The sequence below is a fragment of the Anabrus simplex genome, chromosome 5 (assembly GCF_040414725.1).
Source record: "Anabrus simplex isolate iqAnaSimp1 chromosome 5, ASM4041472v1, whole genome shotgun sequence".
Classification (NCBI taxonomy): Eukaryota; Metazoa; Arthropoda; class Insecta; order Orthoptera; family Tettigoniidae; genus Anabrus; species Anabrus simplex.
In genome coordinates this window covers 334,126,031-334,153,288 of record NC_090269.1, presented here as the reverse complement: position 1 = coordinate 334,153,288, position 27,258 = coordinate 334,126,031, and the positions used below count along the sequence as shown (strand labels likewise).

Below are 27,258 nucleotides of genomic sequence, written 5' to 3'. Positions count from 1 at the left end.
TGCATTTTCTTGTTACTGTGGACATGACCGATACAGAAATACCATTCTTTTCAAATTCTGAGCAATGTACAGACAAAACTCTTATTTTATATATATAGATTGACGTGTTGTGGGAGGAACAGTGGGAAGAGTGTGAGGATTAGCTCAGTGGCTTAACTGCTGGCTTACCACCCAGAAGACTGAGGTTTGAATTCCAGTTGATTTTGGGTTGAGATTTTCATCTCAAAATTCATGTGCTGTCAGCAAGGGCATCCAGCCATAAACCCCTGGACAAAACCAAAATGAGCCTGGATTGTTCCAGTGACCCCAGAAATAACTGGGAGAAGCTGAAGAAAGTTGTATTTTATGGATTTTCAATGTAGTTTCTACCACAAATTATTCCGTTTAAGATACTAGAGTTTCAACTTGATTGTAAGTAATCTTCAGTTTATAAATACAACAAAAATATCATTTTAAGTTTTGTTACATAAATGCAAACTAACCTGCTTATAAATATCAAATGTAAAATAAGACACATGTTTGAAAAACTGCTAAACAAACCTTCTGTAGTGGAATATTAAACGTTGTAATCATTGATGTAAAATTGCCTGTGTCTATACCATTCTTACCGTAGTTATCGTCAGCCACTTGTAAATAAAATTGTGTTGAACTGACTATCTAATGTGTCTTTCATTTCATCCAAACTCAGACTTGCACCACAAGATGTCATGAAAACCCAATGGAACAGTTCTTCCCTTATCCTGTATCTTCTAAAATTGAGAGCAATCTTAGCAACTTTCTGATGTAGATTTATTTATCACTTACGTATATGGAAGAAGTTATACACCTTTCAATCTGTATTATATTCACTTAAGCTGTGGGCTTGCATTCAGGAGATAGTGGGTTCGAGTCTCACTGTTGGCAGTCCTGAAGATGGTTTTCCATGGTTTCCAATTTTCACACCTTAATTAAGGTGCTGCACCTGGATTAAGGTCACAGCCACTTCCTTCTCACTCCTAGTCCTTTCCTATCCCATCATCACTATAAGACCTATCTGTGTCAGTGCGATGTAAAGCAACTTGTAAAAAAAGAAAAAATATATGAAGACTCCACTTCCAAAACTGCCTACTGGTACATAATAAAAGATTTTGTAAAAATTGCAGAAAACTAATAACACCTTTCCTTTTGGTGGCAGTGGCCAAATTTTTTCAGTTTTAGTTTTATGGCTGGGTGAATACACATTTATATTAGACATAATTATTAAAAACAAGTCTCGATATTTGCAAAGTTATTAAAGATTTTTAATTGGATGTAGAAAATTTTGGAATTGTATACTGGAATGAGAGAATTTTTAAAATGCCTTTCATTTGGATTAAAGTAATATTATAATTATTACCTTTGCTTACTTTTTTAAAAATAACATATAGTAACTGAATTGCCTGAATGCATTTGATGGAACGCCTTCTTGTATGAATACTTTGAGATGTGAGCTTCAACATGAATTTATCTTGGTCTGTTTTTTAATAGTTGGAATAAAAGACTGTATGAAATTTTTGTATATCCTGCATTGTCAAATCACCACAACCATAAACACAATGCTTTTGATTACATCTTGGAATATAGCAGGCTATAATCTGAAAAGAAATAGCCAAGTTGAGTGGCTCAGATATTTTAGACGCTGGCATTCTGATCCCAACATGACAGGTTCGATCCTGGCTTAGTCCAGTGGTATTTGAAAGTGCTCAAATACGTCACCCTCTTGTCGGTGTATTTACTGGCATGTAAAACAACTCCTGCAGGACTAAATTCCACCACTTCAGCATCTCCGAAAACCAGATAAGTAGTTAGTGGGACGTAAAGCCAATTACATTTTTTTTTTTTAATTCTTTGTGCCCAACTGTGGAGCGCGTTTGAACTTATTTTGCACAATGTTTCTTCTTCTTTTCTTCCCAATATCTCTTCATTTTTCCACTGTGTTGCTTTCTGCATGTTTCTGTCCAGCCTGTATTTTTTCTTGTTGGTTTCTCTGCAAATTTATGTTTGTTTACTAAGCTTCTAAATGTTATTCTATCTTGAATGGTTTCATCTTCAATACCCATTTCTTGTAGATCTTCATGAATTTCTGCTAACCAATTGTTGCAGATTTTCAGGGTTAGAGCTAGATTTAGAATTTTCTTTGTCGGCCTGTTATTATACATTCTGTGTAGGTGTCCATAGAATTTTAGTCGTCTCTTTCTGATGGTATCTGTGATTTTCTTCTGTGAATTGAAAAATTTTGTGTGGTTTCTTTTTCATCCAAATTCCATTTTCGAACTTTGGTCCTAGGATTTTTCTCAGAATTTTCTTCTTGTTTCTCAATGCTTTTCATTTGTGACCTGCCACCAATGATCAGTGTTTCAGATGCATAAAGTGCCTCTGGTTTGAAGACTGTATTGTAGTGTCGTAATTTTGCATTTTTTGATATACATCTTTTGTTGTATCTGTTCCATGTGATTTTGTAAGCCCTTTGCAGTTTAGCAGTTCTTTGTTAGCTTCCTGATTTAACCCTGCTGGCTGAATAATTTCACCTAGATACTTGAATTTGTCTACTTGGGAAATTATTCCACATTTGGTGATTAATGGTTGATTGTCGAATCTTGATTTAGTTCCTTCCATAAACTGCGTCTTTTCAAATGAAATTTGAAGTCCGGTTTTTGCTGCTATTTCATGCAATTTTTCTATGAAGTGGATTGCTTCTTGTTTGTTGTTCGAAAGGATCGCAAGGTCATCTGCAAAACCTAAGCAATCAAGGTGAATTTTGTCTTTAAGAAGTCTGCCAATGTTTATACCTTTAGTTTCTTTTCTCCATTCACAAATCACTTTTTCCAAAACTAAATTGAATAGTAGTGGGGATAGTCCATCTGCCTGTCGGACATCAGTTCTGATTTCGAACGGTTCAGAAATTTCTCCCAAGAACTTAACTTTTGATGTTGTGTTGGTGGTCAGAGTTTGTTTAATCAATTCCCTCGTTTTCTTGTCGACTTGAAATTCCTCTAGTATGTTGAACAGGGTCTGCCGATCTATGGAATCATACGCCTTTTTGAAGTCAACAAAGGTGATTACTGTTTGGTTTTGCGAATCTGTAGTATGGTTTTTAGGTTTAGGATTTGTTCTGCGCAGGATCTCCCTTTTCGGAATCCAGCCTGATAATCTCTGATCAGGTGGTCTGTTTGTTTCTCTAATCTATTAAGTAGAGCTTTAGAGAAGATTTTATATACGAGTGAGAGGAGAGAAATTCCTCTGTAGTTATTAATATCTGATTTGTCTCCTTTCTTGTGAAGTGGGTGAATCAATGCACATTTCCAATCCTCCAGAATTTCTTCAGAAAACCAGATGTCCTGTAAGATTTTTTTGATTACTCTGAGCCAGTTTGTCACCACCAATTTTCAACATTTCAGCGATAATTCCATCTTCTCCTGGTGTTTTGTTGTCTTTTAAATCTCTGATTATTTGTTTGACTTCTTATAATGTGGGGGTTCTGAATCTGGATTAGGTGTTGGTTTTTCATAGGTGAATTGTTCTTTCGGAGATTCACAGTTTAAAAGGTCCATGAAATGGTTTGCTAGGTGTTCACAATTTCCCTTATTACTTGTTTCCAAAGTCCCATCTGTACGTTTGAAACAGAGACTTGGTGCCTGGTAATTGGATAATTCTTCTCTGAATGTTCTGTTGAAGTTCCATGTATTGTTTTTCTTGAAATCATCTTCGATTTCTGCCAGTCTGTTTTGATCATATTTTCGTTTTTGAGATCTGATGATTTTTGAGGTTTGTTTCTGTGTTTTGAAGAATTCATCACGATTTTGATCAGTTTTATTATTATTATTATTATTATTATTATTATTATTATTATTATTATTATTATTATTATTATTATTATTATTATTATTATTATTATTGAAAAGAAATACATTAAAAGTAATTAATACTGGCATTATTTTGTATTATTTATACCAACTATTTAATTCAATTTACTTGAAATTATTTAAAGCATTAGGACTCGCATCCTCAGTTTCTTTTGTCCTCTAGCAAGGGGTGATAGCAATATAGCTTATACAGTGTTGGTAATTGTTGAACACAGGAACTTAAACTCACCATGAAGGAAAAATTAAAAGGATGGAGGGACTTTTGGAACCCAAATATCAAATAATAGTAATCTTGTTTATGGATTGAAGTTCTGAAAATAATTCATCATTCATGTAGGGACAGAGATAGTTTTGGAACAGTACACATTGTGGAAGGAGAAAGTTTTGAAAAATGACATTAATTCTGAAGTTACGTTACACAGGGAAAGAACAAATTTAGCCACGAAATGGTTAACAGATTTGTTAGAAGAGTTTGTTCAGAGATTAAAACCGCCATTACCTCAGTTTTTCTAAAAAGAGGAAGGAAGCAGTTTTGGAAGTGGATTCTTCATATATTCAGCTCACTCTGGGTACAAAGTACTGTATGTGAGGGAAGTATGATAATTAAGTGGCATTGTGGCTTATCAAGGTAGTTATGGTTCAAATCCCAGCCAACATACATGAGGCTTTTGAAGTGAAAATTCAGATCCCTATGATTTGGCTTCCACATAAAACTTGTAGCTGGTAATCTTTAATAACCTTTATTATATAGGTACCATATTTAGAATGCATTCTCACTACAGTATCAGGATATCATCGCAAAAACACCAACCAGAATGCTACAAACTGGCGAAGTTCCCGAATGTCTGCGGAATGCATGAACGTTTTGCTATATAAGAAAGGCGATCCGAAGCCCATGTCGAACTGACGACCCATCACTATCTGTTCAGTCATTAGGAGAGTAATAGAAAGAGTATTTGACAGTCGCTTACGCAAGTACATCCACTATAATGAACACCAGCGAGGATTCTGTTCAACTACAGGCACCGTTATAAATTCTTCCATTCTTGGTGCATTGTTAAAATCTGCTAAACAAAGGAAAGAAGACATCACGGTAATTTTTTTGGACATTCGAAAGGCATTTGATAATATCGGTCACAGCCACCTTCTAAAAACTCTACAGTCCGAAGGAATACCTTCAAAACTCGTGGACGTAATTTCCAACCTTCAGACTGGGAACATCACTCAAATCGAAACGCAGAAGGGTAGGACAAAATCTATACTTATAAAGAGAGGCGTGATGCAGGGATCTCCATTATCACCAGCCCCCTATAATCTAGCTGTAGATCGTATCTTAGACGAGCTAAGCAAAGATAGTCTCTCGCGGCATTACGGGGCATCTCTGTCAGCCGAACTACCACCTATAACGGTAATGGGCTTCGCCGACGACACTGTCATCATCGGGAAGGACAAAGAAGCTGCCTTAGATCTTACCCGACTAGCCCGCAGGAGGTTCGAAGAAATTGGTCTTGATATCAATCCACAGAAGTGTACAAGGATATGTGTAATATGAGGCGAGTTGAAGAAAGAGCTGCTATCCATGGAGGAAGACTGTAAGATTGGCTTAATTGGAGACGGCAAACAAATTCGTTATCTTGGAAATACCTTCAGGGATACTCTAGTGTTCGACGAGACTGCTGTAATGAAAGACCTTCACAATAAGCTCCAACTTCTAACATCGTTGCCACTGCTTATGGAAGACCGAAAACTCACAGTACTGAATTTCTCAATCTGTCCCACATGCAGTTTCAAGAAAATCACACAGAAATTCTTATCCGAAAGCGATAAAATGATTAAAAGTGCAACAAAGGAGATATTGCAGTTGCCAACAGATACTCCAGATGGCATGTTGTACACTGAAAAGAAATACAAAGGACTCGCTCTTTTTAAAACCTTGTGGGAGGTTTACCTTCAATGCATTAACTCCTGTAACATCTTGCTTAAGACTAAACACCCACTCAGCGTCGCTTCAAGGGATTCTCACGCAGAGAGTCGGGAATGTATAGAATGCCTAAAACTAACAAACTCTGATATCTAGAAAATAAGCGCCAAGAACGGCTTGTATGATACTAAGAAGATCCGGCAAGAGCTACGAGAATGTGAATTCACCTCCTGGTGTTCACTGCCAAAAAAAGGACTCGGAGTACAACTGTACAAAGAGTACACACCAGCAAACTCTTGGGTGCGAGATCATATCAGACTGTCTTGTAACGAGTGGAGAGAGGCTATAAAGATGAATGCTAATGTTTCTGCAGTGCGCTCGGTGCCAGGCAGATCCCCAGACAACAACCTCTGTCAGCATTGCCACGGAGAGAAAGAAACTCTTGGTCATGTTCTGGGACTCTGCACGCGCGGAGAGCTCCTAAGAAACACGCGACACCACCAGATCAGATCCCTCATTGCCGAAGAACTAAGAAAGAAGGGATTCAGTGTACATGAGAAGATACACGGTCTGGCCATAAATGGTAGTTCGCAGGGAATTGACATCATAGCCTTTAAAGACAGCAGCTCTCAAGGATTCATATTAGATCCGGCTGTCAGATTCGAGCACCATAGCAGTCACTCAGAGGAGGTTAATCTTGAAAAGATTAACAAGTACAAACTCACTATCCCTTACTACAAATCTAAATACCACCTTCAGGAAACAGAAATAATAGGGATAATGGTTGGAGCTCGCGGTACCGTACCTCGTCATTTCGTCGCCACATGGAAGTGCTTCCAACTTCCAATGAAGCTCATCCCCAAAATTGCGACCCTCATCCTCCGAGGCTCCATCAAAATCCTGAGACACCACCTCTACAGCTACAGCTCTGGAATGCTACACTAATTATACTGTTCCTTTATAATTTAGAGTTTTCTTCAATTAATAGATCTGTACAGAAATTTCATATGTTTTACCTTGTCTTTAGTAGCAGCCTGTAAATACAGGAGGTTGTTCCTAATAAATGGAAATGTGGATCCCCCAATATTATTTCTGTGAGAGTAGGTTAAAAGACTCTGGCTTAGGTATGACTTAAAAGTCTGTATCTTTTAAGTTAGTTCACAAGTTTGTAGTAAGGTAACCATAATTTCCACATCCACTGCCACTTTCTCTAGATGGTATAAGCAGTGACCACTGGCATGTTTATATAAAATCAGTACTACTCCCAAAATTTAGATACCTATACATATAAATATATAAAATAGGAGTTTTGTCTGTACATTGCTCAGAATGATATAAGACTTGTGTGTCTGTATTGGCCGTGTCCATACTAAGGAAATGCACTTTTTAATTTTCCGTTGCGCGCGCGCGCGTATGTATGTTCATCATAAGAAAATGACTGAACAGAATTTAATAAAAATCGGTAAATGAAGTTAGGAAATAATACACTAAAATCTAAGCTATAAATAATTATATTCATTCTGGATGAAATGGTAGTTCAGGGGAAGCTGTAAATTTAATTCTCAAATACCTATGTTACCTGAAACCAGGTGAGTTGGCTGTGCGGTTAGGGGCATGCGGCTGTGAGCTTGCATCCGGGAGATAGTGGGTTCGAATCCCAGTGTCGGCAGCCCTGAAGATGGTTTTCCGTGGTTTCCCATTTTCACACCAGGCAAATGCTGGGGCTGTACCTTAGTTAAGGCCACAGCTACTTCCTTCCAACTCCTAGGCCTTTCCTATCCCATCATCGGCATAAGACCTATCTGTGTTAGTGCAACGTAAAGCCACTAGCAAAACAAAAATCTATGTTATTAGTGGTCTTGTTGATAAACACTACATAACAAAAGTTATAGACTTATAGGTAATACAATTTCTGATCTTTTGTATCTCATTCATTTTTTATGTACTGGCTATGATAACAGACATATTAATGAATTCGTTGCTTAGTTTATGTCAACCCAGAGTATCAGTAACATGGATATATTGTTCAATGGTAGTGGTGGTTTTTGTGATAATTGTCTTAAGGTGAAAAACTGCGTCATCTCATCGGCAAGGGAAATTGTAAAGATGACCCGAAATGGGAAAAAATATCATGAAGGAATGTCCTGAGAGGCAGGACGACTCCCTTTACATTGGATACCTTAATATCACAGATAGAAAATTAAATTCCAAGGGTTACAATAAAATTGATCAATCATAACATTACATTGACTTCTATATGTTGTGATTTGCTTTGTCCCTTACGCTGCCACTCATCTCCGACAGATGGCATTACTGCTGCATGCCCAGTAGAAAAGCCTGCATGAAGATTTGCATGAAGTAGCTGGAGAGTTAGATAATTTTCCTTTTTTGTTTTTTAGCGTGGCATTCCTCAGGTTCACACATGTTCTGATAACTACATGACACACTGGTTCATCGCAGTATTCCAACTATTTGATCCCTACTATCAACGCTGATATGAATGGGAAGTGTGCACACTTAATGGAAATCTGCAGACCAATCTTACCCATTGTTTATGGCTAGGTCTTTCCAGTTCTGAAACTTGGCATTGTTTGAACACCAGCATAGTACTGCTCGTGAAAAGTGACAAACTCTGCCGTTTCTCATTGATCGATCGTTTCCTATGATTTAATTGCTTTTAAACACAACATTCCTATTGGTTATTACTGTATTCTGACCAGAATACTGAAGTCAGTATAATGACTTGCATTGAGTTCAGTTTAATTTTTGTCTGTGCCTGTTATAGCATCACTGGAAAATGGATGGGTAGATTTTAATGAAACTTCAATTTAGAATATGGTCGAACAGGACCTTAGCTATAAGTTATCCAGAATTTCCAGCAGTTGCAGATGCTTTAGAAGGGGCCTAAAGCATAAAACTAGATGTATCCTTCTTAAGTTTGGTTTTACTCTAAATTTGCTAATGGCTGTTTTTTTTCCCCCCTCATATTTCTGTCCAATACAGCCAAAAATAAGGGAAATATTTGTACAGCGTGTTATGTGAAAGTGTAAGTCCAGGAGCCAATAACTAACTCTATAGACTATGAAGAGAGTTGCTAAGGAGATCACTCCAGCAATGTTTTAAAGTCTTTGTACATCATCTGACTGTGCTTTTTAATATTAACCCGATTCTTGGCTTTTATTTATACGGAAGGGAAGAGATCAGTTCAAGATCAGCAATAATGCAAAAATCTAAAAGCGCAGTGGGCTACAGAGAGCAAGGAAGCAAGTATGTCATGACAAGCTGCTGACAGGGAGAGGCATGTCCACTTATGTGCATCAAAGCCTGGAGAATACCATGAGGGGAGGACAGAAATGTAATCATGCAGATGCTACGTGATTGTCCCATCAACGACGGGTACTATAGCTAGTGTATGGACTTAAATAATTGAATGTTGATAAGGATTAGAAAGACAATCTTATTTTTGAAGTAGTAATATGGTTTAATTTTTTCTTTGTCTCCCAACAGAAAATTGAGAGATCTACACCAGTTATGATGGACCGGTGGCAGATAGAAGTATCCGAGCAGAAAGATGATGGCACTCCTGGAGGTGATCCTATCCCCTACAACATCATCAACAATTATTTCTCAGTTGGAGTGGTATGTCTTCACAGCAATACATCAATAGTAATATAATAAGAAGCTACCTTTGTTATTAGTAAGCTATGAATTTACAGTGGTATAGATAGCAGTTTATTTGAAAGGGCTCTTCAAACTATCTGGGATTATTCTTTCAATAGTATCTTCTTCAAGAATAGAGAGTAGGGAAAACTGGGGCATCTTCTGCAAATGGGGCAAATTTGTTGCACGCATTTTGAGAACCATAAATAAATTAGGGTTTCTGTAGAGGCTAACCAGATCAAGATCATGGCCACTTGTTATATCTAATGTAACAAGACATCATCCAATATATGCATTGTTACCATGCAAATTTCATTTTTTTAGTGCATCTCTTACAATAATTTGCATAGCATTTTTGTTGTAGAGTCCCAAAAACAAATAATATAATTTCAGGCTATTTGTGTCAGCATACAGAGAAATTCCGTACATGAGAACCAAAAGAGCTTATGTCCATTTTGTTAATTTTACAGTATAAAATAATAACAATAACTGGCTGCACATTTATGCCAATTGCTCATTATAGAAAATTAGTAGAATTGTAAATGTTTTATATGTACTTATTCTGCAAATCATATATTTATGTAGAAGTTAAATAAATACATATTCATAAATTGCAATATAAATTTTCTTGGGAAAACCATGAATATGGACATACACCTTTTTTCTTCTTAATCCCTTATTAAACTTCTGAATGCTGTAAAAATAAGTTAATAGGTAAATAACTGTTTTAATATCAATTTATATCTGTTCTGTACCTAAATGAACAAGGAAAAACATAATATAGCACACACAAAACTTTATAATAACTATCGCAGTAAGAAAATGTTCACTTTTTTCTTTTTCTTTTTTTTTACAAATTATTTCTGTCACTCACGTTCTGTGTAAGATAATTATTGTAACTAATTACATTTTCCTGAATGAAATGTTTTCCAGAGAATTTCAGTTTATGTTTGTAGAGGTATCACTCATCGTTACGATATTTGTCTTCTTCTTCTGCTTCATAAGGGAGATCACTGCACTGTACTGCTGTGGAATCCACTGAGTTAATGTTTTCACGTCCATGTATTTAGCTGAACTAATTAGGTTTGGGTCTGCTTCATATGGTCAGAATTTCCTTTGGTAACAGGAGAGCATTTTTACGATATCTTCTGATATCAATTTCTTCAAAACAGGTGTCATTGAAGGATGTTTTATAGGCAATAATTCCAGGTTTGTCAGCTAAAACTTAGTCATACAACTTTTGAGATTAGAAAGATTTCACCCCTAGTAGATTTCTTATGATTTGTGAAAGGGGATCCAGATTTTTCATTTAAAGATGTGAAATTTTTGAAATTGCTATGTTGCATTTCATTGGACTACTAGAGACATTTTTACGTGCCATGTTCTGATCTGAGCTCAAAAATATGGCACAACAATCTCCAAGTTGGTGAGTTTCAACTTTTTCCTTTCAATAGTTTGAATGAATGTTGTCTGCTTCTATATGTGTGTGGCCTTTCAGAAGAAATTTATGGTTGATCACTTGAAGTTGTAGGAACTGTGCCAGAAGCCAGTTGTACATGAGAGAAATTTGAATTTTTCTGTTCTAACCAACACAATTATTGGACCGTACTGTTAACACCTGAGTTTGATTCGACAAATGACACTGAATGTAGGATGCTAAAAGGTTTGTTTTTTCCACCTATTCAATACATATAAATTTTATAAATTAGGAATTTATTATTGATTCCACTTGAGACATGTTTCGCCCTTCATTGAGCACCACTGCCGAACTCTACTATGTTAATTTTAGGCATTGGTACTGACTTTTCATCTATAAACCTATATGTTCAACCATCACTTTTGTACAACTATTTCCCATACTTAATTTTTGTAATTGTATTAATAATATGTATTAATTTGTACATGTCAACTACTAACCAGTTACCTGATTTTTTGCCTTGAGGTGATATTTTGACTGATGATGCCCTCAATGAAGGGCGAAACATGTCTCAAGTGGAATCAATAATAAATTCCTAATTTATAAAATTTATATGTATTGAATAGGTGGAAAAAACAAACCTTTTAGCATCCTACATTCAGTATCCTCAATACGGATAACAATAATTTTTATCACTTGCAAATGACACTGAATCCACTTCAGTAAGCAAGACTCTATTTCATTACCTCCTCTCCCTGCAATTGCTTCATCCCACAGCATACACTAACCATTATTTGAAGCGACGTCATGGATTGTCAAATTCCATGTCCAGAGCTTGTGCAAATAAAATGATTGACAGTTTGATAGGCAGTGTGTAGAAAGACATTTTTGAAAGTCCATTGTGATTGTTCTCTTCCTTGCATCTACTTTTGATTCCTCTTTATCTTTCTTCTTAAAGCTGTACCTGCCATTAGCTTTTGTATGGTGATTTTCCATTTCTTTTAGAAAATTTTCTGAATCTCCTCCTTTTTCAGCATTTTTCAATTGTTTTTGGAACTGATCAGTCATCACAAGTGTCTTTGTTAAGGAACTGTAAAGAGAGTTTGAAATCTTCGTTGAAAATCTTTCTACATAACTATTCTTCGGCTCCATTTTTTTTCAGGGATGTTATTTTCCTTGCATTTTCTGTACATCATTGAAATATTAAGATGAGGCCCAAGATACTTCCTTTCCTGTCCTTTGTCTGGAATAATGGCTCTCATATTGTGGGTATTTCTAAATATGAGATTTTACACTTTGTGTCTCCGTCTCTGGTATTTTATTGGTCGGCGTAGAGTACCCTCTCGATAGCTGCAGTCACTTAAGTGCGGCCAGTATCCAGTAATCAGGAGATAGTGGGTTCGAGCCCCACTGTCGACAGCCCTGAAGATGGTTTTCTGTGGTTTCCCACTTTCACACCAGGCAAATGCCGGGGCTGTACCTTAATTAAGGTCAAGGCCGCTTCCTTCCACTTCCTAGGCCCTTCCTATCCCATCGTCGCCATAAGACATATCTGTGTCGGTGCGACGTAAAGCAAATAAAAAAGTAAAAAAATAAAAGTACCCTCTTCGATCACATGTAACTACCTCCTTCATATTTCTGTACACACAAACTCTGACAAACTTGTCAGTGACACACAGCATATTTGAAAACATAATTTTACACATAGGCAGCCTCTGCTTTGTATAGGAAACTACGTGTTAGTGTGGTTCAGGATAGCGTAGTGCAGTACGTAGTAGTACATTTTCCAAAATGAATTTTTAATATCCTTCTTCCTGTTTGTTATTAAATACTTCAATTAACATGGTTAATAAATAAAGTAAGTAAGTTCACAGGATCTAATTAAAGACAATCAGTAGCGGCCGGCCCTTAAGGACTCCCGGATGGTGTCCTCTCTAGAGAACAAAAAAGGTTCTTTTATTTATTTATTTTTTTAATTTTTTTTTTCTCTTGCAGTCGCTTAAGTGCAGCCAGTATCCAGTATGTTATAATTCTCATGTTAGGTCCGTATTGAAATGTACGTAAATACAAAGTATGTTACAAGTGTTTATTTATATATCCACCTATTCAATACAAAGAGATCTTTTTAGAAATTAAATACTATTATAAAATGTTAAGGGACATGTTTCGCCCATATTAAGGGCATCATCAGCCTCAAATTCAAACCTGTATGGTGAAAAATCAGGATCCTGATTGCTCTTACAAGCCATAAAAAGAGGATATCATTATAGGTGTCAGTCTAAACATACAAAATATTAGAATGTCCTAGGCTAAAATTGCAGTATCAAGCTGCATGTCATAAGTTCACATGAATATATTTTCCGGAGCGTTGAAAAACTTGTTGGGGTAGGGCAGTAAACAGCTCAGTCTTTATAATGAAACAGAAATGTGCCTCCTTGAAGATGATAAGAAAAAGCAAAGCTGATACACTGTTACAGATGTCAATATCGTATGTTGTGATAAGACAACAGATCTCTTAAATGGCTGTTCAGCTGCCTATAGTCTATTTAACTGGCTGAAGGAGTGAAAGTCGAATGTGTTATGATAAGATAACAGTCTTCCTTACGTAATTGTGGGAGCAGGGAAAAAGCATTCGGTTGTCTATCGATGTATTTATCTTATTTGAAGGACGAAAGTCGAAGGTTTATCGACGTTGATAGAGCTCTTTGTTGTGAAGTCTGTAACAAGAGGAGAGTGAATGCTTAGGAAGGTATTTTTGAAGAGAATGTGGGTTTAAAGAAAGGTAAAACATGGAAAATGTATAAAAACACTTACCCTTTCATCTGTGAAGATGTAAATCAGTTATGGAAAGGTTAGTATTCTAATGTACCAACAAAGGAAACTGTAAATATTATCAAAGACAACCTCGCAAAACACAGCAACCTCAGCAAGCTTGAGTTAGAAGAATTCATAAAAATCCTAAATTTTGTGCTAAAAAACAACTATTTCACCTTTAATGGTAAAATTTACCACCAAGATGGCCTAGCTATAGGTGATCCCTTATCAGGCATCTTAGCTGACATCTATTTAGATTCTTTAGAACATCATAAAATAATAAATAAAATAAAAGGCCTTAGCTTATGGCTTAGGTATGTAGACGACACATTCGTAATAATCAATAAAGATCTCAATAACAGTACCGATATTTTAAATTATTTAAACAACCTAGACCAAAATATTAAATTCACCAAGGAAGATGAAGTCAGTGGATCCTTAAATTTCCTAGATCTCACAGTAACTCATATTAATGGCAACTTCGATTTTAAAATTTACAGAAAACCTACTCACACCCCATTAACAATCAAAAATACTTCTTTACATCCTAACTCCCATAAATTGGCCACATTTCACAGTTTAATTTACAGAGCTTTAAAAATCCCTCTCACACCCAAGAACCTTCAAACAGAACTAAATTATATAAAGGATTTAGCAAAAATCAATGGATATAAACCTGAAATGATTAACCGTTTAATAAATAAGGTCAAATTCAAATTAACAACAAACCTCATCCCTGACAAACCCAAAAAAATCCAAATTCGTTACCTTCACCTACAACAATTCCAAACGTTCACCAGATCTTGAACCCAATAAAAAACAAAAATACCAGTATAGCTTTTAGAACAACAAACACTAACCAAAAATTATTTTTTAATCACAACACAGTCAATTCAAGCAAAAACATTTACTCAGATTCAGGCATTTACAGGCTCACATGCACGCAATGCAACGCCTCTTATATTGGTCAAACAGGCCGGAGTTTTCAAACTAGGTACTTAGAACACTATAATGCCATTAAGCACAATAAATTTTCAGCAATGAGCTCCCATATGAAAGAAACAGGACATCACTTCACAACAATAGAAAGAGACCTCACAATTATTAAAAGAGTAGACAAAGGAAAGTTGATGAATGAACTTGAAACCATCTATATATTTTTGGACCAACACTACAACAAAAATCTAAACCTCAATGATTTAATTGAAGTCAAGAATCCATTATACGAACGTTTACCCAAATTATTGCAAACTCTAAATTCAAAACATAACTACATTCTTAAAAATCTTAAGTTAACATCTTCTAGAACCTCCACTACTTTAACTAACTTGACTCCCTTCATGCCCGCCCCCACAATTCTCCCGCAACCCAACACGACTCCCTCCCTGTCCGACCATGTAAATCTCTCGCAACCAACAACACATAAATTTAACGCTCTGCCTACCCCCTCCCCTCAACCACACCCTCCTCCGCCAATCTCACATCGATACAATACCAGAAGTACAAATGTCAGTCATTCAACGCTACCATAGCAACTGCATTAACAGTCAAAGAAATAAATGAACCTACACATAACGTTATTTTTCTTCAACTAACCTTTCCATAACTGATTTACATCTTCACAGACGAAAGGGTAAGTGTTTTTATACATTTTCCATGTTTTACCTTTCTTTAAACCCACATTCTCTTCAAAAATACCTTCCTAAGCATTCACTCTCCTCTTGTTACAGACTTCACAACAAAGAGCTCTATCAACGTCGATAAACCTTCGACTTTCGTCCTTCAAATAAGATAAATACATCGATAGACAACCGAATGCTTTTTCCCTGCTCCCACAATTACGTAAGGAAGACTGTTATCTTATCATAACACATTCGACTTTCACTCCTTCAGCCAGTTAAATAGACTATAGGCAGCTGAACAGCCATTTAAGAGATCTGTTGTCTTATCACAACATACGATATTGACATCTGTAACAGTGTATCAGCTTTGCTTTTTCTTATCATCTTCAAGGAGGCACATTTCTGTTTCATTATAAAGACTGAGCTGTTTACTGCCCTACCCCAACAAGTTTTTCAACGCTCCGGAAAATATATTCATGTGAACTTATGACATGCAGCTTGGTACTGCAATTTTAGCCTAGGACATTCTAATATTTTGTATGTTTAGACTGACACCTATAATGATATCCTCTTTTTATGGCTTGTAAGAGCAATCAGGATCCTGATTTTTCACCATACAGGTTTGAATTTGAGGCTGATGATGCCCTTAATATGGGCGAAACATGTCCCTTAACATTTTATAATAGTATTTAATTTCTAAAAAGATCTCTTTGTATTGAATAGGTGGATATATAAATAAACACTTGTAACATACTTTGTATTTCAGTATCCAGTATTCGGGAGATAGTAGGTTCGAATCCCACTGTCGGCAGCCCTGAAGATGGTTTTCCGTGGTTTCCCATTTTCACACCAGGCAAATGCTGGGGCTATACCTTAATTAAGGCCACGGCCGCTTCCTTCCCACTCCTAGCCCTTCCCTGTCCCATCGTCGCAATAAGACCTATCTGTGTCGATGCGACGTAAAGCAAGTAGCTTATTTTTTCTCGACATTTGAAGTCAAATATTAGGCTTGAATAATACTAAGAAAATTACATTTCATTGTAAAACTGTAAATTCTCATAAATGATGAAGACTGTTCAGCAATATCAAACTTAGGTGACTGACTTTCAGCACGCAGTTCATTGGTAAATGATTTCATGTTAAAGACAAGACACCGACTCCCAAGCTTCCGCCCCAGGATACAGTGTGGGAGAGGAGGTTGAGATGTAAGGAGGAAATGCACTGATGGATGGTTTCAGGGGAAGGAAGGGTGGGGGAAGAGGCTTTCACTTGACCAGAGTCCATAGCAGTGTAGCAGTGCTGATGTCTCACAAATCTCTATACGAGCATGCACTAGCCAAATCTCCATGGTCGCATGCTATAAAATTAAGTAATAATTTATGACCTTGTTTGCCCTATGATGTATATTTTAAAAAGAAAAATAAATGTTTATATTGATATGTAACATTTGAGACCAGTAATTTTGATTCAAATTGGGCCTCTGGCTTGCATCCTGCATTTTGTGAGGATTTGTAGCAGTGAATTAGTTTTTGCGCAGAAGAGTTGAATGAGTACGGTGGTAATGGCCAGTAGCAAAGAAAGAGTTGTGGGAAAAATTACTGTGGCTGACCCCATGAACCAATATTTACATTGCGTCAACTGAAATGAAATAGCATATGGCTTTTAGTGCCGGGATGTGTCCGAGGACTTCGGCTTGCCAGGTGCAGGTCTTTTGATTTGACGCCCATAGGAAACCTGCGTGTCGTGGTGAGGATGAAATGATAATTATCAAAATGAAATAATAAAATGGTTCAACCTATTCAATACAATTAAATAAGAAATGTAGTGTTACATTGTTATTTGATTAAAAGCGGTACCGGTTTCGACCACCAATCTGGGTCATCATCAGCCGATTAAAAATACAAAAACAATGCATAGGAAAACAAGAAATTAAAGGATAAGTCTTTCAAAAGCAGTTGAAGAGGCAATATAAGGAATCAAGCCACTATAGAATCCTGAAAGGCAAGGTTGGCATAAGGATCATGAAGAACATGCCACACTTAGGAACAGCATTTGTAATCAATAAAAAGATTCTAAATTCGGTTATAGACTTCCAGTCTCCAAATGGAAGGCTCTCACTATTAACCATTAAGTGTGCAAAGAAAATATACACCCTCATTAATGCTCATGCGCCAGTTAATGATGACAATCGAACTAACCCACAAAAGGTTGATAACTTTTGGGAAGAATTAGAATTGGTGACATCAAAAATTCCTGATAATCATGTGAAAATACTACTTGGGGATTTCAACACACTGGTGGGATGAGAAAAAGTCTACAAGAGAATAGTGGGGGATTTCCCAGCTCATAGAAGAACCAACAGAAATGGCAAAGACTTATAGAGTTCTGTAGGAAATTTAATTTGAAACTGATGTCCACTCATTTCAAGAAGCTTCCTAGGAAACAAATGACATGGGCATCGCCAAACAAACTATTAGGAGAATATCAAATTGATCACGTTGGAATCTCCCATAGAAGCCAAAAAGAAATCATTTCATGACCAACATTAAAGAAGCCCCAAGATACATAGTAACAACAAACAATGATAAGATAAATAAAGTTGTTAAATTCAAATACCTTGGTGAGATAATACAACCTAATGGGCTTGATAAAGAAGCAAACCGTGAGAGAGCCAGAAAAATGGAGCTTGCATTCCACCTTACAAAAAACACAACACAACAAGAAAGTGATCTCTATTAGGACAAAACTACGCCACTATCAGGCAGTAATTCAACCAGAGTGCTTGTATGCTTCAGAACTCCTGGGATTAACAACCAGGAAAGACATTGAAGAAATTGAGAAGAAGGAAAGAAAGATTTTAAGAAAAATCCTCGGTCCAAAGAAATGTACTGACACATATCGATTACGCAGTAACAAAGAAATATATAAAACATGCAGTAGGATTTCAGATGCCATTCGAAAGCGAAGAGTTAAATTTTTTGGACATATTTCAAGAATGCCTGATGACAGGCTAAGAAAATCTTTAACGACTTCAATAAGTCCAATAGGAAAGGCAGCTCTTATGAAAAATCGTTTAACACGAAGAAGGATTTGCAAGAAATGAACATCACACATCCAGACATCCACAATAGAACCACCTTCAGAAAAAAGTTACACACATTTAAGGGTTTCCTAGAGCCAGAAACAGCGACCAAGAAGAAACAACAATTGACGGCCGAAAGAAAGAAGCAGCAAGCAGGAGGATGAAGGAGTACTGGCACCAAAGAAAATTTAAATCATGAGGAGTTATTTACGTGGTCCACAGCTGGTGAAAATCGATAAAAGAAGAATTGATGTATGTATCAATGTTAATAGGATCTTGTAGATTCTAATACTAGAATAAAACCTATCCTAATACATGTTCATTGTGCGTTCAGTCTTGGCAACATCCACTGACCATCACAGTATCCTATTGTCATGTGTTTCCTCTGGCCTTCAAACTTAATTTTTTCATCTCTTGTCTGTAAAAGGAGCAACCATTTTTCAAATTGGACTGCACCTAAACTATCATATTACATTATATACAACAAGTAGAAATTTTATTATGTAATATCAAGAACAGGTTGAACAACCCCTACATCACACACATGTGATGATAATACTTATACAGTGTAATCTAACCATTTTAAGAAACTGATTAGTAAAAAGCATGTCAACTATGGTATTTGAACTATGTTTATATTGGTGCATTTAACTTACATGGACTGAGTGAGTTGGCCATGCGGTTTGGATCACGTAGCTGTGAGCTTTAATTTAGGAGATGGTTTTCCTTGGTTTCCTATTTTCACACCAGGCAAATGTCAGGGCTGTACTTTAATTAAGACCACGATCCCTACCATCCCAATCCTATCAGCTTCCGATCCTTGAACCGCCATAAAACTTTGCTGTGTTAGTGCAATGTTAAACCACTAGCAATAATAATAATAATAATAATAATAACAACTTATATAGTACAGTGAGTTTCTCTCATCAGTTCGCTGGCAGATGCGCCCATCTTATCTGCCTCCTGTTGACTCATCACTCCCCGCTCCATGGCATAGGAACAAGGACAGCACTTTGCTCTCTTTATCCGTGCATGACATGAGATAACAAATAAAAATAAGAAAATAAGCTCGTACCTTATGACAGGAGATGTTGGAAATGTTCTCCTCCTGAATCCATACATTTCTGGCATTGTCTTAAGAAACTCTGATTTCACATGCATAAGTTTGTCTTCCGTAATTGAGGCTATTTCTCTCCGGATATTTTCTTTCAGTTCATCCAACGTATAAGGGTTTTGTGCATACACTCTCCTTTTTAAGCTTCCCCATAAATAAAAGTTACAAACTGTTAAATCTGGGAGCCATAAGTCCGTACCAGTAACACGGATTTCAAAAAATTCCTCATTTGTTTGTGTCATTAGCATTTTAACATTTTCGTAGCCCGCCATGCTGAGCACTTAGAAACCCCGGCTTCTTGTTCAAGTCATCTTGGGGATTTTGTAGGCATATGTTCTAATCTTTCTGCGATTTCATTTCATTTTTCCTTCTTAGGTACACATTTTTTTAACACTTTGCTTCTTATCGAGTAAAAAACCAGTTCCTCTCAATTTGTTTGAGTTTTCGCACGGTCTCTCTATGTGAAGGGCGAACACCTACAAATTGTGTTACAAATTACCTAATGACTTCCCTGTAAGACTTTTTTTTCACATAATTATCATACATAAATACCCTTTCCTCTACCGTGTAGACATGTGAAGGCATTATGAGAACATGCTGTGAAGAAATAACTTCACAACTCGAGAACAGTTGGAGCGACAGATCGACACTTAATACACGTTCTAAGCATGGAGCTGAACTGCGAAGTGCGGGCATTCCTGTGCTGTTGCTACGCTGTTTAATGGGAAGTGATGAGTCAATGGGAGGTAGATAAGCTGAGCGCGTCTGCCAGCCAGCCAATGAGAGAAACTCACTGTAAATAGCAACAATGGCAGAAATACAAGAGGGAAATGTGAAAATGTTCAGACAAGGCTAAATGGAAGATTTACTAAATATTTTAGAGTTAGCAGTGATAAGAAATAAATATCTCCTTCTTTTATGACCGCATAGTATCACTTCAATCCGTCCATCATTCAGGTCTCTTAGAAGGGATTGTTCAGGCTTTGTGGTTCTCCCAGTACTTCTTCAGACGCTTGATCTTTGTGCCCTTTCCTTGGTTGAAAATATGTGTGTTGATGGTTTGTTTCATGTAAGGGTAAAGCAGAGGTTTGTATTCTTGAGTTTTGTATTCAATTTTATCTTATTTGTGGTGTCTTCTGTTGTAAGGCCTATTTCCTTCAGATACTCTCTTACTTCTCTGATCCATTTACATCCTGTTGTGGTATTTTTTGAGACGAGATTGTGTTGTACTAGTTGTTTCAGAAGTCTCGAATCCTGCATCCTCATGATATGTCCAAAGAATCCCAGTCTCCTCTTACGCATAGTATCTTTAATGGGTTCTAGCTCTTTGTACATGACTTTGTTAGGTATTATCCGCCACTGTCCACCTTTCTGGTATCTTTTGTTGATGCAGGTTCTTCCAGTCCTCCTTTCAATTTTCTGAAGTCTGTCAGTCTTTGATTGTTTATTCAGGTGAAAAAGTGTTTCTGCTGCATATGTAGCTTCCGGTTTTATAACTATGTTGTAGTGTTTTATTTTTGCATTTATTGATAGACATTTCTTTTTGTAGATATCCCATGTTCATTTTTGTGCTTTAGCTAATCTATTTGTTCTTGTTTGGATTGAGATTTTTTCATTTAGGTTATGTATTATTACTTCTCCAAGATATTTAAATTGAGTTACTATTTTGATTTTATTACCATTTGTTGTATACAAGAACAGGTATACAGGAACACAACTATATTTTATTGCTTCAGATAGTCTTAACAACATATATACATACATTCAAATAAAATTTTCCTCGAAGCAGTATGCAAATTATAAACAGTTAACGTTGCTTGAAGACTGAAGTTCCAAAAAATGTACACTTTATATACATATATACATGAATCTATCTTGATGCGAAAGTCCATTGAAAAGCTAGAGTTCTTGATAGTTGAAAACTATCTGTTCTATACCATCACAAGTGTAAACAGTAGCGAAAGCTTGTACTAACAGAATATTAGTTGTTTCTGTAACTTGTCAGGAACTGACATTGAAATGCATAATTAGTAGAATACTAATTGATGTGTTTGAGCCTAGGTGGGACTGAGGGAATACAGTCATCGGGCTCGACGTGGCTGCGGGAAACGGGAGCGGAGGCAGTAACCCGAGGTGAAACCTCAAACACTCAGAATCAGTCCACCTGTTCGAGACACCTTTTTAAGAGGGATAGCCTCAGTGTTCGACATTCGGCGTAATCTGGTGCTGGGCACTGGCAAGTCCTCGCCTGTGGCTGGACGGCAGCGCCTTTATATAGCTGGCTGATGTAACAGGCAAGCGTAGTGCAGACGTCTCGTAGAGTCGAGAACAATCCAGGCTGTTGCGTGCGTGGAGCAGGCGGCGCAGAGCGAGGAGCGCGCAGACACACGACACCCTCCCCTCCTAAATACGCCGGTACGGCGTGAAGCGGCGGTGGCGTTGGCGGCGACAGCGATGCTGGGCAGGAGAGTCGGCCGTCTCTGTCGTGTTGTCTGGAGCCGGGACTGGGTGAAGTGGAGAAGAATCTTCCTGAAAGGAACCCATATGAATTAAGTGATCTAGAGCTCATTCAGCAATAGACTTGGCAGGTTTAACAATACAATCAATAGTAGGATATGGATGATATCGGAGGCGTATCTGGTCCTGGTGGCAGCAGATGCGTTTCTCAGCAGTCTGAATCTCGTGGAGACGATGACCTAAGGTGCGGCAGATGACACCAGGTAGCCAGAGCGGATTGGACTTGAAGGTGCGAATGTAGACCTTGTCGTTGACATTAAACTTCGTTGGAGAGTGTTTTGGCTGGGCAGGAAGAGGCTGCAACAGAGAAAGTAAAGTTCTGTGAGGGCGTCCATGGAGCTTTTGAGCAGGAGTTACATTGTCAGCACCGGGCAGAGTTCTATAATTTCCTAGGAGCTGTAACAAGGCTTGCTCTTTACTTAAACCTGAAGATACGGCTTTCTTCATACTTTTCTTAAAAGTTTGCACAAAACGTTCAGCTTCACCATTAGATTGAGGGTGAAAAGGTGGTGCTAGGATGTGCCGAATACCATTATATGTACAGAAGTTCTGGAAAGCAGTAGCAGTAAATTGCGGTCCATTGTTGGAAATTAGCAGTTGAGGTGAGCCTTCAGTTGTAAATATATTCTGAAGTGCACGAATGGTAGCTTCTGTAGTAGTAGTAGTAGTAGTAGTAGTAGTAGTAGTAGTAGAATGCATGTCAACTACGTAGGGAAAGTTAGATAGAGATTCTATCACAATGAGCCACATGGAGTTGAGAAAAGGTCCAGCGAAGTCGATGTGTACTCGTTCCCATGGAGAAGTAGGAGGCCATGAAGCGAGGTCAGAGGATGGGGCGTTCTGATGAATTTGACATTGTTCACAATGGCGGATGAGCTTTTCTATGGCGGTGTCAATACCAGGCCAATAGCAGTGTTGACGTGCAAGTTGCTTAGTGCGGGATATGCCCCAATGACTTTGATGTAACAAGTCGAGAACTCGTTGTCGTAGAGTCAGTGGGATAACCACTCGGAAGAGGGAGCCTGTCTCTAAGAGTATAACTCCGGCACGAGTCGTGAGACGATGCTGAAGACGATAATAAGGCGCTAGGCTGGAAGGGAGTTTGTTCTGAAGAGGCCAACCGTTGCGTATGTAAGTACGTACTGTAGCAACCGTATTGTCTTTAGCCGTTGCTTTAGCGATGCAGGTAGCGTCAATGGGAAAGCTGGATACAGTGTCTTTGAGTTCGATGTCCAACTGGAGACATTCTGATTCCTGGGAATCGAAGGTGGTGTCAGGACCCACTGGTAAGCGAGAGAGGGCATCAGCATTACAATGCTGGGATGTGGCACGATAGGCGATCTGATAGGAATAATCAGAAAGGAATATGGACCATCTTTGAAGTTTACGGAGCGAATGCTCAGGGATCTTATTACCAGGATGGAATAAGTGTACAAGAGGCTTGTGATCAGTAATGATCAGGAAATGGTTGCCATAGAGATATTCGTTGAAACGGCGAATACCAAGATGATAGCTAAAGCTTCTTTTTCAATCTGAGAGTAACGACGTTGATGCTCGTTGAGTGTCTTTAAAGCGAAAGCTATAGGACGTTCTTGTCCATGACGATCCTTCTGAGAGAGAACGGCGCTGATTCCATAATCTGAGGCATCCGTGGCGAGCGTGAGGAGCTTGCCGGGCTGAAAGTGAGTGAGTTTGACAGCTTGAACAAGAGCTTTGTTGATAGCTTGCCAGGCATGTTGGCATTGCGGAGACCACTGAAATTTAACACCTCTCTTACATAAGGCATTCAACGGAGCTGCAACTGAAGTGAAGCGTGGAATGAACTTGTTATAATAGTTCGCTTTGCCTATGAAAGATTGGAGCTGCTTGATGTTCTGTGGTGTAGGCATGTTGACGATCGCAGAGACATTCCGTTCACTAGGTCGAATGCCGTTCTTATCGAGGATATGACCTAAGTAGTGTACTTGCGGTTGAAAGAAAGTGCATTTATCTAAGTTCGCGCGGAGACCATTTTCTTTCAATTTAGTGAGAAGTAAGCGCAGATTATGGAGATGTTCTTGATGATCTTTGCCAGTCACCAGAATGTCATCAAGGTAATGCACACAACCAGGAATGGAGGCGGTGAGCTGCGCTAAATAGCACTGGAAAATAGCAGCTGATGAAGAGACGCCGAAAGGAAGACGCTGGAGCTGGAGCAGTCCAAGAGGAGTATTCAGCGTGAGAAATTGCTTGGATTTGTCTTTTAAAAGTAGCTGTAGATAGGCTTCTTTTAGATCCACTTTAGAGAAATATTGACCACCTGCTAAACGGCGAAATAATACTTCCGGACGGGGAATCGGAAAGACGCCGGTTTCAATCTGTGAGTTGACCGTAGAGCGAAAATCACCACAAAGGCGTACCTTGCCATTGGGTTTCTTAATGACGACCAGAGGAGTAGCCCATTGACTGGAAGTAACAGGGACCACTATACCGGCTTCTATCCATCTATTTAACTCTTCATTAACTTGGCCTTGAAGTGCAAGGGGAACAGGACGGGCTTTGAAAAAGCGAGGCTTGGCCCCTGATTTCAGCTGTATGTGAGCAGTGTAGTCCTTGGCGGTGCCTAGTGTAGAGTCGAAGACTTCAGAAAATTGCTCCAAGAGATCCGTAACATCAGAGGTGGGTTGCAAGGTAGAGACTACATTGACGTTGTCATGAATTTGGAAGCCGAATAAATTGAAGAGATCCATGCCAAGAATATTAGAAGCTGTGTAGTTGTTGACTACTAGTAAGGTAATGACTTTCTGGATACCCTTATAGCTGGCTGGAAGAGTGATCTGGCCCTTAATATCAATCTTCCTCTTGTTAAACGTAACAAGCTGCATGTCAGCCGGAGAGCACGAAGGTGAGCCTAAGGGTACGGCCATAGTGCACCGCTTCCCGCTTCCTGCTTTATCGCGGCGGGCGAGCGGGAAAGAAAAGATAGTGAAAACTGATTGGGGCGGCCATAGTGCACCCGCCTACCTGCGTTAACCAGCTCAAACCGCTTCTACCCGCTTTAACAGGAAATAATTTTTATTTCTTTTCCCCGCTTGAACCGCTTTACCGCCCAACACGCCCGGTCAGCCTGGCTGTTTATCTTCCGACTGCGCACGTTGTTCTCATTCTTGCTTTTATAAAATAGAAGTGGATAAAGATATTTTAATCTCCAAAGTATTTATGAAAAGTGTAATTTGGGACAAAAGGTTGCAAGCCCATGCCAACGTTGTTGACAAAGCATGGAAGGAAAGAGCTGCTGAAATGGGTGTTGAAGACGGTACGTGAGAAATAGACAGTACTTTTATTATTACTATTATTATTATTATTATTATTATTATTATTATTATTATTATTATTATTATTATTATTATCAACAAAAATTAAATCGTCATTATTATATCAAACAACTACATTAGTAGTCACTAAACATTACTGCATTTCTCAGTAATGTGTTTTCAGATATTTCCTAATAGTTGAATAGTTTTGAACGGGACTTCAGATGATCAGCGAGTTATTAACAGTGTAAAACTAAGTAAATAATCAATCGATAAACTAATAATTCTGTTTGAATTCTCAGATGGGGTTCTGCGGAAAAAGTGGAAGTATCTGAGAGAACAATTCGCCATAGGAATTGGAAAGTTCCCTCCCTGTCGTTCAGGTGATGCTGGCGGTCATCCAGAATCCAAATGGCCATATTCTAAATCACTGACGTTTTTAGTGGGCACCAAGAACTACATCGAGCAACTTCAAAAACAGTAAAACTCCAGCTCATCAGGAAAATGAGCATTCTGAAATGGTTGCTCACACTGCAGCTGGGTGTGGAGAGTATTCAGGAAGTGGAAAAGAAACGCACAGCTCAGGAAACACAGCAGGATGAAACCATAGGCTTGCCAAGAAAAAGGAAGCGAGACGAACTAAGTTCAAAGTATAACCAGAAAATGATACTGATTGAGAAAAAAAGGCTTCTTTGTTGGAACGCGTCATACAAGAACGCAGATGTGACCGATGTGACGACAATGATGATGCATTGTTCTTTCGAAGTGTTTTGGCTTATGTAAGCAAAATACCGCACCATTAGAAACTGCAACTCAGAAATAGAGTTCAGCAATTAGTTGACGAGTTCGTTTATCCGAATTTCCAGGATATTCCACACATTCCCAGCCCTAATTCCAGTCATGGTGGTACTTCATGCTCAAATGAACAGACCGTTCAGACCGCACTTCATGGTGATGCATTTGAGACATTGTGCAACTGTTAGGTGAATTTGTGTTATGTTAAAAAGTGTAATGCTAAACATTTTCATTAATATTTACTTCGTATTCATTCTCTAATAAAATTAGTTTTGAAAAAGTGTACTTTTAATGCTTCCGCCGTTAATTTATCGTTGAAATTAAATGTTTTTATTTTGTTTTATAAGACTATTTACGTCGCACCGACACAGATAGGTCTTATGGCGACAATGGGAGAGGAAAGGTCTAGGAGTGGGAAGGAAGCAGCCGTGGCCTTAATTAAGCTACAGCTCCAGCATTTGCCTGATGTAAAAAGGGGTAACCACGGAAAACCATCTTCAGGGCTGCCGACAGTGGGGTTCGAACCCACTATCTCCCGAATACTGGATACTGGTCGCACTTAAGCGACTGCAGCCATCGAGCTCGGTAATTAAATGTTTATAGCCCAACTATTGTTATAAAATCCTGTTCAAAATTACCACATCATCTCATTTTCCCTTTTGTATAAATAAAACAATCAAAACTAATAATTCAAAACTACTTTCCTCAAAGTTACCGTAAGATGTTCTTCTGGAAGAATTTTCTGTTGGTGAAAGTTAAACCATCCTTTTCTTATCCGGTATTCGATTTTGTTCAAGATGTAGTCTGTTCATCCATTCGGAAATATTCGTAAAATTTCTCGGGGTGAGCTTTCCGTTGAGGTAACCAAGTACGTTATTCCCCTACTTTAAGGCGAGTTCTGTTCATTTCGTACCGCGCGAGTTGGCCGTGCGGTTAGGGGCGCGCCGCTGTGAGCTTGCATCCTTAATTAAGGCTACGGCCGCTTCCTTCCAACTCCTAGGCCTTTCCTATCCCATCGTCGCCATAAGACCTATTTGTGTCGGTGTAACGTAAAGCCACTAGAAAAAAAATGTTCATTTCGTGGACGTTTTTAATTCTTTCTTGTTTAATTTTATGATAAATGATATCTGTTGTCAACAACA

The 27,258-nt window shown here is 38.1% G+C and overlaps 1 protein-coding gene across 1 annotated transcript in view; it reads left to right on the top strand.

The window, feature by feature from the left end:
• Dgk (diacyl glycerol kinase 1) overlaps nucleotides 1-27,258 on the top strand; it is a 419,783-nt gene that overhangs the window by 350,511 nt on the left and 42,014 nt on the right. Inside the window, exon 14 of the mRNA XM_067148158.2 lies at nucleotides 9,310-9,441. Coding sequence (XP_067004259.1) covers nucleotides 9,310-9,441 — 132 coding nt within the window. The remainder of the gene's footprint in view (nucleotides 1-9,309; nucleotides 9,442-27,258) is intronic.